The 18,968-nt window shown below is 40.8% G+C and overlaps 1 protein-coding gene across 1 annotated transcript in view; it reads right to left on the bottom strand.

The window, feature by feature from the left end:
• ece2a (endothelin converting enzyme 2a) overlaps nt 1-17,852 on the bottom strand; it is a 103,504-nt gene extending 85,652 nt beyond the window's left edge. The window contains exons 1-2 of the mRNA XM_051953718.1: nt 17,668-17,852; nt 14,670-14,834 (exon numbers count right to left, since the gene is read on the bottom strand). Of these exons, the coding sequence (XP_051809678.1) occupies nt 14,670-14,829 (160 nt within the window). The 5' untranslated portion in view covers nt 14,830-14,834; nt 17,668-17,852. The remainder of the gene's footprint in view (nt 1-14,669; nt 14,835-17,667) is intronic.
• Nucleotides 17,853-18,968: the final 1,116 nt, after the last annotated feature.

Here is an 18,968-nt window from a genome sequence, read left to right as displayed (position 1 = left end):
CTGTATGTGGACTCTGGTGACATATTTTAAAAGCCCAGGTACTGTGTACTGTCACACTGAAACCACATCAAAGGTTCAGTTCACCCAGATTATTTAAAAACACATTTTCATACTTAACTACAGTCGTATTTATTCATTCAGTAATCTTTCCATTTGAATGTCTCTGTGAACTGCAACACAATGAAGGTACACTAGATTTTGTTCACACAGAATTGAAAATTACATTTTACGCCTTTTACTGCAACAGCAAACTGTATTTCCATTATCAGCACACACACGACCCTGAATAATCCAACAACCTTGTGCGGAACAGATTTCATTGAACTTATATCTACCAATTAACCCTCTGAACTCCAAGCAGCTTCTGGGTGTTCTTTTGTTGCTCCTGTCACATTTTTACCCACTGTGAGTTCATATATCATTTCTATATATCCTACTGCAATATAAAGTCCTGCACCTCTATGCAAACAACCGTGGCTAAAAGTAAAGAGAGCTCAGAAATGTCCTTTGTGCAGTATGGCGCAATTATAATGGCATAAATCACAAAAAAAAGGCAAAAAAAAATAACAAAAGTTGAATTTCTTTGATTGTTCTTAAAAAACTGAAAAACCTTACATCAAAATGTGAAAACTTTTTTCAAGTCCCCACCAGGATTGGGTCTGTGTTGGGCCTGTGTCTATATCCAATCTGCTCTGTGTAAACAGCCTGCAGTTCAACCCTATTCAGCTGAAAAGTCTCTGAACTGTTGTAACAGCATGTGGTTACTGTAAATGTTTATTTTGGTATTGTTTTTGTAGACATGTAGAATATTGTGACTTTGATGGAAAATGATGATTTTTAAATTTAAAGTTGGTTAAGTGTTTCAGCAGAATGGCAAGCTACAGATGAGTAGCTCAAAGACTGTTGGAAAACTGAGAACCCCTTCTGCGTTTACAGTTTGAAGCTATGAACAATTAACATTTAAAGGCACATGAAGGCCACTGCCCCACGAGGAGATTAAAGCTCATGTCCGGAGTTTCCGTTTGTTTTCAATTTATGTATCATTGTTTAACAAAGCTTAAATGTGTTAGTCTAGTTCGATACTATAATATAATGTTAGTATGACGCGATATGAAAATTTATTCATGAGCTCCGTCTTCCTCTCATAGACCCCCATGTTATTCCAAAAAGCGCCGGTCGCTGCCGACCAATCAAGTTCAAGCTTCAGCTTTGTCATGCTGTCAATCAACGGTTACGCGCACAGCAAGCAAGCCCATGCAGAGGTGGGCGAGCTACGCACTACGCAACCACGCGCACATTTGTTTTGCTTGTGGAGGAGAGAGCATCAGGGATCAGCAACTTCCAGAAAAGTTACCAATCCCACGGCTTGTCAGGCCAAGAGACTGCAGGACGTTTTTTGGCTCGGGGTGCTCGCGTCGCTCCCCGACCATGGCCTCCATAGCCCGCCTGACGGCTTCGTTTAGATGCCCGACCTCTGGAGGAAGATGTTGGGGCGTCTGGGACATACTCTTCGTCAGAGGAGTCATACAATTCTGAACTGTAGATAGAAATAAATAAACAATGTAACACATATACACGCGTAAATGTACTAAGTTTGACAAACAACGTCATCGAGAGGGATACACGAGTGTAATCACATATTGAAACTTTACTCGTTCGTCCTAGCAGATTCATGTTATTTTGGTATTAGGACAAGTTAGACTCAATACAGAATTCTAACGTAATTCCTTTATTATTTACTAAATGTACTAAATGTAGAAGAGTGGAAAACAGCAAAACAGGCAAGATGCTGCAGCACTCCGGGCAACCCTCTCATGTACTGCGCGTGTGCACAAATAAAGGGGCGAAATCAGAGGGAGGGTGGGACCAACCACTTTCATGTTGGTTTGAATCCAATTTTGCATCCAATCCATTTACGTGAAACTACTGAACATTCTAACAGTTTTTTACCTGTGTTAACAGAGTGTATCACCAGAATGGTAGATTATTGTTTTACAGCCAAGCCCTAATACTAGCATAAAGTAATTTATTAATATTATAAGGTAGTTTATCTGTTAATATAAATGATTTCTCATCAATATTAACGGATTCAAAAAGCATCACAATGCTGTGAAGACGAATTTCACACCAACAAAAACCTACGATGACTTCATTTTGCCAACGAAATAAACATCAAAACTGTAAATGCTAGACTGATGCTGTATTTCTATGTTTTGCAAGACTTTGTAAAACATTTATGGTTTTGTAAACAGCTCTTAATAAGTGCATAATCATTTTTTCACCATTACCTCTGATATGTGAAATGTCTGTCTTATTCTCTTACCACCTTCTCCTCCTTGCATCTTTTAGATCCTCACTCAATCCATTTTGTTTTCAAGCGACAGCACTTGTAAAAACATAATCATATGCAGCAAATCAAGTAGCCAGTTGGATTCATTGGTTTGCTGTATAATTTGCACTCTGGGAGTGACTAAAAGCCATGCAGCCTCTCTCTTTCCAATGGCCATATTATTACTGTAAGTGGATGAATCAGGATAGCGTGTGCGTGGTGTCCACACAGTCTGCCTGTGGGGGTGACCACACACACTTCATCAAAGCCATATTGTAACAGAAAACAGAGTTAGTCATTGAAAAAAAACAACCACTCCATGTCCACACACAAATGGCAAATGTGCTCCCTCTGAACATGCATGCAGTGATGCTGTGTTTCCGTGAGCAGTCGAAACACACACGCATACAATCACAGGTCGGAGGAGACATCTTGTAATTGTCGCAAAACAAAGAAACTCCCACTGCGACATCAGAAACCCTGTGACACACAGACACACACAGCAGCACGCTGCCTCTGTGCTCTGTTTATCAGGGCCAGGCCCATCGATCATCCTAGCCTGGTTGCCCGGGTAACCCCGTTATTATTCAAAGCACGGAGCACCAGCTTGCAGAGAGGGCTGTGTATATGTGTGTATGTATGTGTTAGTTAGGTAGTGGAGATTCCCATTGGCTCATAGGCAAAACAGTCACCAGTCCAGGCATCCTCCTTCCCGGCATCCTCCCTGATCTGCATACCTATGAGGCTGGACGTTATCATACTCACACATATACAGTGAAAGCTCCAGGGACAGGAACTGAAGCCCGGCTATCTTTCCAGTGTAATTTCACATTCTCTTCATTCTTCATTTCCACCCCCAGCCCCACCCCCATGATTTTCATTCAGCGTCTTTCCTCCATTTTTCTACCCCTGCTTTGCTGCATTTCATTCAGCTTGCGCCCCTATCCCCTCGCTCCCCCTCTTATTTTTCATTCACATTCTGCGGCTCTGAGGCTCATTCATAAACAGCACCACTCCTTACAGCAGCAAAAAGTAGGGAGGAAGGGAGGCGGGAGGAGGAGAGGGCGGATTGGAGGGAGGGTTGCCCCTACTGACTTACTGACTGCTGCATGGTGAGGGCTCCCTGAAAACCGAAAAACAGCCAATGCAGAGGCAGAGAAGAGGGGAGGGTTGGGGTAGAGAGAGAGAGAGAGGGAGGGAGGAAGAAGAAGAGGAGATGAGAGAGGATGAGGGGGTAAGAATCTATGTGCCTAAAGCTACACTCTCCTTCACCTCCTCTGTTTCTCTTTCTTTCATTCAGTCATTCATCCCTGCAGCCATTCATTCAGTCAAACCGCCCTCCATTCACACGGCACCCCTCATCTGCCGCAGTTTTACATCTGCTGCAGATGCTTCAGCAGTACAGTACAGGCAGACAAAGGGGTAGTGTACAAGATTTTGTGTGCATAGACAGCATAGGTGTACATGTGATGCAGAAATGTGTGTTTAATTCTACGACTATCTTTATGAGGATCACTTTGAGTGTTGGAACATCTCAGTGAGGGCATTTTGGAAAAACAAACACATTCTCGCCAAAGGACTATTTTGCAATTTTGAGGGTGAAGATGTGGTTTTCAGGTTAAGGATAGATCTCTGTGTGTGTATGTGTGTGTGTGTGTGTGTGTGTGTGTGTGTGTGTGTGTGGTTGAGGCCAGAGGACACTGCAGACAAAACAACCTCTGCTGGCTTTGTTTGTTGAGCAGCTACATTTATCAGTGCATACCTTGCACCTTGACAAAAAAAGCAAACATTTTGTCCTCATTGCTGCTCATTATTACCGAACAAAACGTGCAAATCCTCCTGCAAAACTATGACAGGAGTGTGAATGACAAATCACAGCTTGTCGAAGCCCCTGCGACAACACATTCAACTCAGAATCAGGCCACTGTAAATACACAAAACCAATATATTTCTCAAACATCACTGTGAACAAACTGGACAACATCTAGCACAAACTACAGGGAGCAGATAGAAGCCTGTTTGATCAGACATGCTCCGCCTCCAGCCGACCCTGGAAGGAAGAACTGTGATCAATAAAAAGGAAGGGCCAGCGTGAAACGGCCCAGGCTTGTCTTGTTTTTCCTCTGAAAGCTACCTCTTCCTCATAGCCTGGCGCCTGTTTGTCATTGCAACACACCGAGGTATGCATGCGTGAGCTTGCCTGTGCAGATACTGCACAACACAAGAGAAGGAAGTGGAGCAAATAGATGGAAAAATGAGAAAAGAAATACAGAAAGGAACATGCAGATGAACAGGGAGAAATGGAAGGAAAAGACAAAGTGGGAATAATGAGGAAGAGGTGCCAGAGAGTACAAAAAGTGAGGCAAAGGTTGCATGGAAAATTGCAGAAACTCAAGTTGGGAAATGAGGGTTGAACTTCCCATGAGCAAAAGCATATCTGATATCAGCTGGATCTTCTGACAGCTGCTAAGACAGAACTCCTGACTCCGAATCGCTCTCACTCCCCACGTTCTCTGTGCTGCCAGTGACTTTCCATCCCATCAGCGTTATGCGTCTCTGCGTGTGTGTGTGTGTGTGTGTGTGTGTGTGTGTGGTGTGTGTGTGTGTGTGTGTGTGTGTGTGTGTGTGTGTGTGTGTGTGTATGTGAGCACTTCTAACACTGAGGGGGGGCGGAAAAGAAGTGTGAGAACTGTCAACAAAGTTCTCTTTGCTAACACTGAAATGAAATCCTGCTGCTCAGCCTATATACTCCTCCAACGCCGCTTGTGCTGCACATAATCATTAGGAAAAAATGAGTACATGCAATAGAAATTTGGCTTTTTCTGAGACGGTATTTGGACAAGCAAACATCTGATCATCTTTGAAACAGTGTGTTCAGATAAAGGTGGCATTCTTGAACGTAGCCACAAAAAAAAGGTAGCATTTACAAACTTTATTTCAACCAAAATACCAAAAGATATGACATATTTCAGCGTAAACACAAGCTAGTATCAGTCACTTTGAGTAGAAAGGACTTCTTGAAAGAGTTCTGCATCAGTGTCCGCTAATCTTTGACATTGGCTTTTGGGTTGGCTGATTAGATGTATGTATAAGTTGCTTCATTTGTCTAATTTGATGACCTGCCTCCCTGATATCGGACTCAGCAGATAATAATGTAAATGCATTCAGATAGAGGTGATGAGTTACTGTCATCAGCTGCTAAGTGTAGGTCCAAATCTTAATAGAACAGCCATGTAAATGTTGTGTACCGTGTTTGCTAGTCCAGAAAAGGTAACAAAGGCCTGATTCATGCAACGTTAAAATGATGTCTCTTCTCTTCTTAACACTGCAGATTTGGTGCAAACAGTAAAACTGAATTAGCAAAGACACAGTCTCAAAGTCAGAGGTCTCTCTACCACACGTAGGCTTCTAACATGCTTGCAATGGCTAATTCAAAGAGCTGAATCTCTGAGTTTGACCAGCATTGTGTTAAGAACAGATATACTAGTTTATCAGAGTTAACTTGCATTCATCGGTTTTGGGGGAAAAATGTGCAAAGTTATTAACTCTGGACTGATTAATCCAACACCAGTTATTCCTCTCACACACGTTTTATTTAATGTGTGCATGGAGAAGAGGGACTGTTCACTGATAAATCCGTTGTCAGTGTGTTTGTGAGGCAGACAGATGAAGACAGAGAGAGAAAGAGAGCCGGAAGATTTTATGCATTTAAAATAAAAATGGAAAATCAATACGTGGCGGTGAGTGTTGATACTGTGGCAGGCTGCCGCAAATAAATCAGTCTATGGGAAACAATGATCTGGTGGCAGCAGACTCTTTTCAAATAGTGGCGGCCACCTCGGTGAATATATCAGCAGTCATGGTTGTTGGAATCAGAATGTATCACCCAATCCCAATCAGCTTGTTGAAATATTTCGAGAAGTCATTTGTCAAAACTCAAACTCAATTCACAGCTGAATCAATGACTGCAGCCTGCCCAGTTCCTGAAGCAGTGAAGCAACCCCAAACCAGAACATTTCCACCAGCGTACTTCACAACTGATATTAGGTTCTTTTCTTGAAGAGCTGTTTTCTTTAGTCCCTATATGTCAACTGCTGTTTGGCTGTTATGGTTAGATCAGACATGCTGGGTGTATTTTATGTTTTGTTTTCAGGTCACTCAGGTGTCGGAGTGGATGATCCTGCCTGCCTGGAGCACTTGGGTCCAGTGTTCCTGGGCTATAAAAGATCCAACCCTCCATACTGTCCCAGTTTCTGTCACAGCTCATTTGCTGTGTTACGACAAATCGGGGGTTCAGCGGCTTTTGTTCTCAGCATTGTGTGTAAATACGAAGTGTGGGTCATAAAGTCTGTTTGATTCGTCTGTCCAGAACGCAACATTACAAATTGTCACCAATGCAAGTGTGTTATCCCCTTTCTGATTGTAGTCATATGCGCTTCTTGAAGACTTCTTTTTACATCATGCACTGTGCTGTCAGGTGGAATTTGCTGTTAGGACAACTCTTCGCAAATTACCAGTCTGTTCCTTTTGTAAATGATTTTCCTAACGGTGAAATGATGTATTTCAAATAGATTGGAGATCTCTTTAATTCCTCATCACACAGGCATCCATATTTCTTTTTTCCCAAGGGCCTGAGCTCTTTAGAGGTTGGTATAATGGCACCACACACCTCAAAAAAACAAAGACAGCACGAGATCCAGAGGTCAATGATTTAAAGAAGACGGTTCCACTTGTTTCTCTCTCAAAGGAGTTTCTTAACTATTGGCACCCAATCTGAAACTGTTGATTCTTTCATTTAAATTTAATTTAAATTATGAAAACAATCATAAAATGACATTTTTTTGTATCACTTGGTCACATTTATCTGCTGTCACTGTTTAAGAGATAATTAAGTGTTTTCTTCTTCATATTTGTGGATAAAGTCGACTATTTCAGTACAGCCCAGTGCTGATAAGGATGCACAAGCACAGAATGTTGGCCTAAAATACTACATAACAGGAATAAAGCAGCAGCAGTGACTGATAGCATCCCCTAGAAATGTGCAAACCTCTAGTGAGACGCCAATTTCTGAATGAATCGTAGCTCGACATAATAGCCTACAAGCAGTTAGTTGGATTCTCCTGTGAAAAGTGCAGCTCCCTAAGCTCTCAATGCTGTCGTAAACACCTCTGCTCCAGCTATATATAGTTGGACTGGCTCAGGGCACACAGGTGGACAACTCTGATACCAAATACTGACAAACGGACACAAGGGAGGGCAAGGGAGGCGATGGACGACGAGAAAAAAAGAGAGATGTGGACAATGAGGACCAAATGGAGAAAATGAAGGAGTGTTTGGAGATGGTGGTGAGGAATTCGAAATATGAGATCAAAGGCCAAGAGAGTGGCGGAGGAAAGACTTTAAGAGGCTGCATTGATGCAAGAGTGCAGTAATGTTCTTAAAAAAGGCATAGCATCATTGTTGTCAAAGGAGTGGGTCAAACATAGTCACACAGCAGCTGACTGAACAGTCACACTTGTGGTCTTTCTTTATGCCTTCGCCAGTAAACACCACTTACATCACCCAGAGGAGCTCAAGGGTCCCACCAGTGACGGGTCAGTGATGCTCAGACTGATGACAAGTAAAGAAAAAAACACTCACAGACCCTTACTCACTTTTTCTACATCACAGTTTCTACATCTCATCTGCTAAAAAGAAGACCAGTTGAAAGCTTCACTGAAAGCTAATACATGTATTAGGAAATGCATGATCTTCACATTTAAAAAAAAACAAAAGCAAAACTTATCAAGAACTTATTTAGTAATTTCATGTTTCTGTTTTCAACTGATTTAAAATTACTTGGTCAAAATCTGTTTTCATTTAGTAAATTCTTGTCAGAAAAAGAAAGATTACATTAACCATTATTTAGTGTTCAAAAAGCAATAAAAAATACATTTATGGGGAGTGTGTTTTTCCTTGAAAAGTCACTTTAATGATTAAATCAATCATCAAAATAGTGGGAATCTATAAATACGTAGAGCTTTTTTGTGTCCGCATGTGGCTGTTCTGAGAAAGCTTTGGCAAATCTGGGTATTCCCCTGTTTACCATCAACGTCACATGAAAATCATTCAATTATTCAGTGATGCTAAAACGCACCTACACATATTTCAGTAGCCCTGTGGACCCTGAAAGGCAGTTCTCGGTCTCACTTTGAAGATTTTCTGTCATTTTTCTCCGTATCAGCTGCACCGAGCAGATACTCTTGGGACGACACCACAAACACACTCACACGCATCTCAACTACACACACTGCAGGATAAAAGAGCCATTACATCATCACCCCTCGCCTTGGGGGAACAGGCCGTGAGCGCTGACCGCTTGGAGACGTGGGGTCATTACATCACTGGCAGCAGCCTGGAGCAGGCCAGAAAAGAAGGAGCTGTGCGCGGCAGGCGGGAACTGGACCGTGTGCGAGCTGATCACTGCTAATGCTCGGTAATGTTGCTAACTCTCACAGTGGTCAGATGGAGGTTCTGGGACTGTTTGACGCAACGCTGTGACACACATCACCCCGGGCCTTCAGCTTACCATGCAGCCAGGCCAGTGCTGAGCAAAATAATATCACATTAAGAGGCAGCACAGGACACACACGGTGCTATAAAAGCAATATTATTAAGGTTGGGGTTTTGTTCAGCGTACAAACTGGAATGTGCTAGTGATGTCTTTACTTCCCACAGCCCTGTTTCATAACTGTAGTCTTTTCATAATCCAGCACACTTCACAGTTTGTGCTAATTTTCAGAGCTAGTGTTTTTTTCTTAACTTGCAGTCATCATTATTCCGAGAAATGAGCACCATTCCGAATTATATTATGAAGCAGAAACAGCACTGACTGAATGTCAATGTGCTTGAAGTGGGTGTCTCAGTGGGGCAGTGCAACTTCTAAACAGGACATGCTATTATGAATGAGTTTACCACCGTTGTTGATCATGAGGGACTAAGGGATCGATACTGTATTTTGAGTATCCATCCTTATGTAAAAGTTTTTTTTACTTTTGCAAAGGTAAAACGCTCGTGATGTTGAGAAAGAGAAAAGGTGGAAGTGCACACAACTATAGATAAAACTTAGTGGAAGCAAAAACACTGCTGGTTAGAAAAACCATTTTAATGTTCTTCTTCCTGCTTTTAACAATTTGCAGAGAAATGAAAAATTTCTGGCCTCAAGAAGAACTATTGTTAAAATACTTTTTACGTACAAGGAAATATCCGAGACAGTCTTTATTTTGCTATTGTCAACATAACCTATGGAAAGCCAAGCATTAAAATGTAAGTTTGCCTCTTATACTTTTTCTTTATCAGTCTAAAACCCATTTATTTCTACTGGAAACACAAATCTTTAAAAAAAAACAGGTTAGAAATATATTTTAGAAACCCCGGGCAATGTGGTTTCTAATAAAGGTTACTCAAGAAGCAGTGCAAGTCTATTTTCTGCTACCGCATTTGGTGTTCTGGTGAGTATTTATAACAGCAGGACAGTGTTTGTGGGTCACCTTTTAACAAAACATCTTCAATACATCTTGGCATTGTTCCTCCGAATCTCTAAAACGCTACTAAAGTGATGGAACGTCATTTCTCACAAAAGATATTCCCTCATCTAGTGGTTTGTTGATGGCGTGAGGGAGCGCTATTTTACATGTCAGCCTGAAATCTCACACCAGATGTTTAACTGTATTCAGATATGGTGACTGCCAAAAGGCCATAACATCTGATTCACTACGTTTTAAATTACTTCCAAACCATTCCATGAACCCTTTCGTGCCCTGAGATTGGGTCATTTATGATCCTGGAAAGAGAACTGCCCAATAAGGATAGAAATGTTTTCATCGCAGCAAAAGGTGGTGTCGGATCTCTTTTTTAGTGATTTGCAGTGATTTCTTCTCATGTAAACGGTAGTGAATTGGACCTCAGTCTTTGGCCACAAAAGCCTCTTAAGGAATAACAGAGCAACAGGATCCCACAGTGGGAGGTCAAGGGTTCATCCTTTAACCTCCTGTTGTCCTCACTTTACGGCACAAAAAATATCGTTTCCTTGTCTGAAAAAAATCTCAAAATTCAGCAAACAATTCCCAAAATTTATGAAAATTTGCAAAACTTTCAGAAGAAAATCCCAATAATTCCTTAAAAGTTTCCTTAAAAGTTGTTTTTTTTTAATTCTCCAAATGTGGCAAGAAATCCTTGTACATATTTTCAAAAAATGAGTAAAAATCTACCACAAAAAATCCTAAAAATTCTAAAATGATTACATACACATCAGCAAACTTCTAATATTTCTTTCAGAAGATTCCCAAAAAATTAACCAAAATCCAGTGAATTTCACTGAATTTTTAGTTATCTTAAGAAACATTTTAACGTTTCTTTTTTCCACCAAGAATGTTCAAGATTTATAAAAGTGTTGAAAATGTGGACATCAGAAGTTTCACTGTGAAAATATTTTTTTTCCCCACATTTTCAAACTTTAAAACAGGTCAATTTTGACCCGCAGGACAACAACGGGGTTAATTTGTCACCCATCTATATTCCTACAGTGCTGCCTATGAATATATCGATTGGCTAATATTGGCGTGAACACACTTATCTCAGTATCGACATATGCACTGTCCAATATGGAAACTGTCTTTGAAAGAACATAATACAGAGATATACTTGGGGTAATTCAGAAACACTGTCATCATATCGTTCGTCCAGCAGCACATGTAGCAGAGTCACAGCTGAGCAGATGGTGGTCCAGCTTTGTCGTTGGAAAGGTATTAAACGGATGACACTAATGTCCGATCATGCACTATCTCATGTAATGTCAGATTATCTCAAAAGGCCATCATGACAAACCGGACTAAGAACAAAAGGCAGAAGTAGGGTACTGAAAAGGTGAGGGGCATAGATGTCCTGAAGAAAACAGGAAAATGGAGGCTGACAGATGAACACCAACATGCAATATGAAACTGTACAGATAAAGAGAGAAACAAAGTAAAACACACAAAAATCCACGGAAGGAGAAAGGCATTAAAACTGCCATCAAGATGCAGCAAAACATTGAAGAACGCTCCTCATCTATGCATCCCTCCCCGCGCTGTACAGATTATCTTAATGGAAATGACCTCCATCTGAGACAGGCAGAGTGGCCCAAACCTGATTAGTTATTTACCTCCCCTCCATCTCTCTTTCCTCCATCCACACATACAAACAGCGCTGTGGCGCCTCGAGCCTTTCTTCAAGTCTTCCCTCCTCTCTGTACAGTTGTGCCCCGGCCCCTCGATACTGACACTAATTTTTTGTGTCATCTTATCGTCAATAGTCTCTCTGGATTTACAGACCTGACAAATGAGCGTAGGCAGTGAAATGCGTGCAAGCGTGGCGATGCTGAAGTACTTTTAAGAGTTCTCCGTATCTATACGACACGTGACGGTTCACACATCTTTACGATATGCTTCCCTGTATATAGCTCCCCCTCTGTGCATGTGTGTTGTTGAAGAAGACACCGGCACGTGCAGGTCACTGAAATGCATGATTCCACAATTTAGCCCGCAAGACAGAGAGATGCCCTTCGAGATGAAAGCTCTCAAGCGATATAATGGCCTTCTCCTTTGGGCTTAAATCAGTGTGCAGAGAGTGGCCTGCCCTTGTGTTGCCTGCTGCAGTGTAATGCAGGAGAGAAGCAGGAGAAGATGTTTTATATATCAGACTCCGGAGTCTCTGAGCCCACTCACGCCTCTGCTGTAGGTGTGCCAATGACGCACACTGAAAAAGTGAGGCTGCATACTATCTGAGGCTGTCCGTCTGTCTGTCAGTGCTTGACTTTACTGCTTCAAACTGCAGTTTTTAACCTGCAGGGTGCCAGATCGTCAACACTCAAAATAAGCCCTGCAGGTGGAATAAAGTTGCATGTATTTTGGCACGGTGGTCTTGCAGGGAAGGAGAATAGAATACCCAACTTTTTGGGAACCACACAGACTGACTCTTACACATATAGTAGAAAGCCCCTGTCACTCCCTGACACAAATTGAACAAACCTCCTGACACACACAAACACCACTGCACATGCAAAAACAAAGCTTCCACCAGAGAGAGACAGACCACCACAGCCCTCTGTGCTTCTGCAGAGGAACAACAACAAAAGGCTTTAAAGCTGGCATTTCAGCATATTGGTCTCTTCCAAATGATATATGAGAAAATGACTACCAAAATCTGTCTTTATTAAAAGTGCATATTAATACAACCTAAAGCAGGACTATATCAAAGTGTACAGCTTCAATCCCAGTAAACAAAATGCTTGTTTTTATCATCTTTAGATAACAAGCAATTACATTGAAAATGACTGTAATGCAGAGTGGCATTGTCACCTCAGAACTAGTAGGCAAACAACGATATGCAAATCCAAACAAAAAAATCTTACTATGGCATCTAATGAATATTAAAACAACAAGGAAGCAATAAAGAATTTGGCCTACAGTGACAATTTCAAGCCAAACGCACACCGAACCTACTGTGTGTTCAGCAGCCAAGACGCAGTGTTCATGATTCAAATGTTTTTGTGGCATGTTTTACAAAGAAGCAGGGCCACTCTGGTGCTGAGCACAAAGGATTTATTTTAATGCAACACTGCCACCTTGTGGGCATTTGCAGAATTAACACTTAAAGCCAAATGATTTAACACCTCATGATGAACAAATTGAATGTTACTTCCATTAATAATGAAGATTACGTCCAACTCTGTATTCCTCACAAAGAGATTACTTGCTGCTTTGTACGAGTTGTAACTGAAATAACTTGGGAAATACAGCAAAATATTGCAGAATTAAAAGTCTGAGCTGGGTAATGAACCTCACTATTTTTTGCCCTTACTAAAAGTGTGCATACCAAAAGCTACCAAACACTGTTTAAGTAATATAAGCACTTTATCAGATATTACCTGATTACCACTGTGGGATCCTTTCTATTGCAATATCTAATGGCATCACTACAACATACATATTCAGTTCAAGTTGCACTAAAAAGTGAAGCAATTACTGGCTGGTTCCTCACAAACGGGAATGTACAGACACTTTTACAGAGAAAGTGACTTTTTGTGGCAGTAATAGGTTAAAAAAAGGGACCTGGATTGTCTTTTATTGTCTCATGATAGAACAAGACAATTTAGTTTCCTCCTTAACCCTCTGAACCCTAAAACACATTGTCAGCTTTGAAAGGCACACTATCTTCTTTTTTTTTTCTTTCTTTTTTTTTAAATACCCAAAATCACATCATTTATCAGAGCCAGAAACTGGAAAAAGATTTTTTAAAAATAGCTTGAGTTTCAACTGTGCTATGTAGTGCAAAAGACATTTTACAGTTCTCAGCAATTTTAATAGTGGTTGTGTTGAGGTGCAGGACTTAATATTGCAATAAATAAAAAAAGGCCACAGTGAGTAAAAAATGTGAGAAAAGCAAAGAAATGCACAGAAATTGCTTTGGGGTGACTGGGAATGCTCCTATACAGACATATTTAGCTTTGCTTGCTGTACATTTTGCATACATCTGGACCAATTAGCTAAATGCAAAGGAGATACAGCTCCAATAATATGCAAAATATCAGGTTGTATACTCCTTATTAATTATGAATTTTTTGCTGTGCATCATTCTGTATGATGACATGCACGTACAATGGCAGTGGGACATATTATTGACAGAATGATAAACATTTGCACAGTATTTGTTTTAGCAAACTTCTACTGCTCCTGCTTTTTAGGTCAAATTTACCAACTGAAATTGTAGGCCTCCTTTCTTAAATTAAACAAGTAGCAATTGGAGACTACAAAACATAAAGAATACCACGCTCTAGCAAAGACTAAATAAAAATAATTATTAGAAACTACCATACAACAGATGTCTTCACACCAGCCACATGACAAATATAATGATACTTTATCTAAATATTTGGGCCACATTTATCACACCGCCACATGAGGACAATTCTATGCAAATGACTGTCTGGAAAGATTTAATGGCAGTATTGATGATTATAATGACAGTAATGACAACCATGGTGATGATATGTGACAGTCATAATGACAAATAGTGGCAGAGATTTTTCCCTCTATTTGACAGCAGACTGTGGGGAGGTGACAGTAAATGGAGGCTAGAGATGAGCTCTGACATGTGATGCAGACATCGGTCTCCAGCCAGAGTCAAACCAGGAACTTTTGCCATTGCAATCAGGATCTCAGACCTCTAATTCACCAGGACAACCCTCAAAGAGGAGAAGAAAGAAGAAAGCAGGCCACCAAACAAAACCCAGACAAAATAGGGGGGAAAAAATCCTACCAACCCAGTATCAGAATGGAGTCTTCTTTCTTCACCAGTTTTTCCAAAAGATGCTGAAATTTGGAGAAGCTCCCCAACCAGTCATAACACTGCTCCGTCTTGTATCTTTCATCCCAGTATTCAACGTCTTTGTACCTGGAGTTATTATCTGGCAGGTGGTCCATAATCCCTGAAAGAATTTAAAAGAATATACTATTAACAAAACGATACGACCATCTGACGTATAAAACGGCTCTGGAACGCTTCGTGTCCACACTTCTTATATTTTAATAACATTAGCCAAAAGATTAGCAGAGAGCTAGCGTATATTAGCTCGTCCTAAGATGCTTTAGTGACTGAACAATATTTAACGTTCGTCAGGCCGCTGATGGTTGCGATCATCTGAATGAAGTTAACATTAAAACCGGTGCAAAACAGCTAAACGGGATACGTTAATTAATTTTACCAGAGGAGTGTAATGTGGAGGACAATAACATTAGCTTACGGAATGTCAAAACCATTAAAAAAAATATGTCAACACAGCATTGATCGAAATGCACTTTATCAATTATTGATTTATTAAGACAGTTAAGAAAAACTTGTCAGATCTGGATGATGGAAACGAATCCCCCAAACCTACGTAAAGAGGTGACAACCGGGTTATTGCTTGTTTATAAGAAGTTTTTTTTTTTTTTTTTAACAATTAGCTAACCACGTGCTACAGCTGGAGAGCATTCTACAGTGTGCGTCCTGCTGCCCAGCAACAGCATCGAAGGCCGTCACGTCACACCACATCATGACGCCAGAACATCTTATTACATCATATATGTTCATTTGGAAACTTACTAATGTATCGCCTTTCCTCAGACAATCAGAGCAATTCCAGGACCTTCATAGAAGGCAACCCAGGAGTTTTCTCAGAAACATTGCTTGAACACTGCTTGACTACAATGGCCCAACAAACCAAGAGAGGCATCAGAAGGATGTCCTGCACTGCATGCAGAGCTGCACTCCAGTCTGTGGAGGAGACTGCCTCCACTCAGCGACAGGGAACTTTAGAAGTTCGACCTCGGACAAACAACTGTCCAAAACCTGACGAAGCTGGAAAACTCAAAGAGAAGATAAAACAGCTTCAAGAGAGGAACCGGAAGTTGCAGCAAGACCAACTTCGGTATGAGAACGAAATCTCAAAACTCCAGAGGAACAACAAGAGTCTTTCCTCTAAACTAAGGACTACCAAAAAGGAGCTGCAGACCCAGAGAGACCAGGCAGAGGCCCTCAAGAGAAGGCAATGTCTGCAGAGATTCTCCAGACAAGAGTTCCAAGCACGTCTGGACCAAGCCAGACGGGAGGCAGAAGAACAGCAACAACAACTTCTGCTGGACCACAAAAACCTTCTTGGGGATTATAAGACACTTCAGTCAGAGAAGGAGGCCCTTCTGAAGGAAAACCAACAGCTTCTGCAAGAGAGTAGCCAGATCCTGGAGGAGAAGGAGGACCTCTTGCTGGAAAGACATGTGCTGCTCAAGACCAAAGACAGCATGGACAAAAAGGTCAGACTGCTCATGTCTGATAAAGAACAAGCCGATCAGCATCTCCTCGGCTACAAGGCCGAGATTCAGAAGCTGGAAAATGAGCTTGAGAACAGCAGCGCCTCGAGCAGCGAGCTGAAAGCTGCACTGGAGGCTGAAAGTAAAGAGAACACCAAGTCTAGCCAGCTTCATGAAGAGGAAATCCAACAACTCCTGCAGAAGCAAAACGAACTGTAGAGGGAAAATGAAGCAATGCAGGAGTCCTTGATGAAAAGAAACACGGGATGCTTCAGCTTCCTGAAAAGGGCCAAAAAGCCTGGGCGAGAGCAGACAGCAGAGCAGAAAGACAAGACAAAGAGCAAAGAACACAAAGACGACAATGATACGACTGAGAGGAAGAAAGGCCGCTGGAGCTGGTGGCACAAGAAGAAGTGATTTGGCGCGTTGTAAACTGACAGCCAGTCTCCTTTCTCCTCCCAATCTCCTCCACACTCACCCCTCTCTATCTATACCTCTCTCTATCTTTCCTTTCTATCCTTCCCACTGTCTCTATAGCTTCAATATAACACCTAAAAAAACTAAAACTAAAAGAAAATAAATAAATCTAGCCCCATGCTTTAGAAACCTTCCACATGAGAAGAGTGAAGTTAAAACTGAGTTAATGGCAGCTTTACACGGGGCTGTACTTTCCTGAGAAATAAACTCTAAATATATGTGTACCTATGTGCTCTCTGGGTTGAGCTTTAAAGTTTGTATATTTGTTTATGGCAATAAAGGATCGAGGCTACAAATACATATAGCCATCACTTGTTTCTTGAGCTCTGTTTTGACGCTTGAGTATTTAGACTTGTTTTCATGCCTAAAACACAGAAAACATCTATCAGCCAGAGTATTATAGGCCTAACCTGCGTTTTGCATTATGATACTCCTCAAAGTAATAATGTTCACTTTTCAGAGGTTTTTACATTGTGTGAACAAGGTCATTCATGTTTCCCCAACTCCAAAAACTCTCTTCAGATGTTCCTCTATCTATTAATTCTTAACAGAACATGAGTGCATGCTTTGCGTTTTGAAGCAGACGCTACAATAATGAATCCTTGTTTACTGTCACTTTTAGTTTTGTCAATAGAAAAACAAAACATTGTTGTGCTCAAACTTTGCGTTTGTGTTGTAGAATGTGGCAAATAAACGATCATTAGTTGAGCTAATGAGTTTAATGTGTTACTATTTAAACACTGCTGTGGTGACAACACAAAATTGACACAGAGAAGCGATTTTTCAGTGTTGTTGGATGCTCTAGTAATTCCCGAGCCAAAAGAAACGTCATACCAAATACACACAGCGCATGCGCGGAAGCGTAACTTGCAGCTGCAGCCTGCCCAGCTCTCTGTACCGGTTTAATTTAACACATTAACCTGTTTTTTTTTTACACTCTGACACACATTCCACACAGCTGTTTAGAATTACAGGAATGTGTATTTAGCTACTTACGACTTCCGGGTTAACTCCAGTGGCTCTGCAGTCCGTATAAAAGCCGGTTCCAAACTGGGGGTGAATCCACGTGTTGTAATTAACAGCAACAAATAGTCCGCAGAGGCTATGTGAGTTCAACACAGACTCCATGTAACACAGAAAAAAAGCCACTCGGTGAAAAACTACAGAGCTCTAAAATCTCATTCTATAGAGGAATTCGCTTCTTCTATGTTACTTTTCTGATTCTTATTAGTGTCTTTTACAGAAGGCGGAGCGGAGACGAATTAACGTGTTAGTGCCCGAAGAGTTGCGTTCAAGTACCCGCTTGTAAAAAAAAACAATAAGAACCCTCCATGCTGCATTCAGGACAATTGGTGAAAACACGTAGCTCATGGTTTGCTTTTAACAAGCCAGTAGTGGTATGAGCAGACAGGCCTAAATGATGTTGCAGTCATATGAACAAGTCAGCTTGTATTAAAAAATTCAGTATAGAAGATTGTGTTGTGTGTGAAATCCCTAAAATGAAATGGACGCTCTGGTCATTTCTTCGTGGCATCAGCTTAAATTCAAAAAAGTGAAAGTGGTTGAGCTAAGTGACTGTTTGCTGGTTTTAATTTTGGAATAATTTCACTTCACTGTATAGAAATTAATATCATTGGACATTTGAATAACACTGCAAACAGCTAACAGTACCACACAACCATGTTAGACTTTAACAATTTCAGACACATTTGTGTTCTTGTACAAACTCAATTGTTCTACAAGTTAATGACTGTTAGGACATCTCAGTGACAGGCATTCTGGGAAAGGTAGGACTATCGTTGGAAAATATTATACATCACTGATAATAACATGATGGCAGTAAAAGCAGCATGGTGTAATTTTGCTGTAGTTCTGCTGGTCAGTTTGTTAGCAAACATTAAGGGCAGTCTTTTCTGAAATTCCCCATTATCAGTAGAGTAAAGGTGAAAAAGTAAATTTTTTTAAAAAAAGTAGGTAATATGTACATTTTGCTCCATTGTCTACAAGGTGAGACAGAAAGAAAAGCTCCTTTTGATCTTACAATCACAAAATAAAATCACTGAGCACACTAACACAAAGAATAAAATCTAAACTTACATATATCCTGGATTCGGTAAAATATCAGCTACAATATAAAAGATGTGGTCATGTTCAATCTGTTTGTTCAACAACAGCCAGAATGTGGTGCAGTTTATGTTTTACTGTTCTGATTCAGAGAAGCAGAAACATGCATAAATAAGACTGATTATGTTTGCTCAGGCGTAAATATCTTAAAGGTGAAGTGATAAGTTGAATTG

Source organism: Acanthochromis polyacanthus, chromosome 9, assembly GCF_021347895.1.
Source record: "Acanthochromis polyacanthus isolate Apoly-LR-REF ecotype Palm Island chromosome 9, KAUST_Apoly_ChrSc, whole genome shotgun sequence".
In the NCBI taxonomy this organism is placed as follows: Eukaryota; Metazoa; Chordata; class Actinopteri; family Pomacentridae; genus Acanthochromis; species Acanthochromis polyacanthus.
Note: the sequence above shows the minus strand (reverse complement) of the source record. Positions and strands in the feature narration are given on the sequence as shown.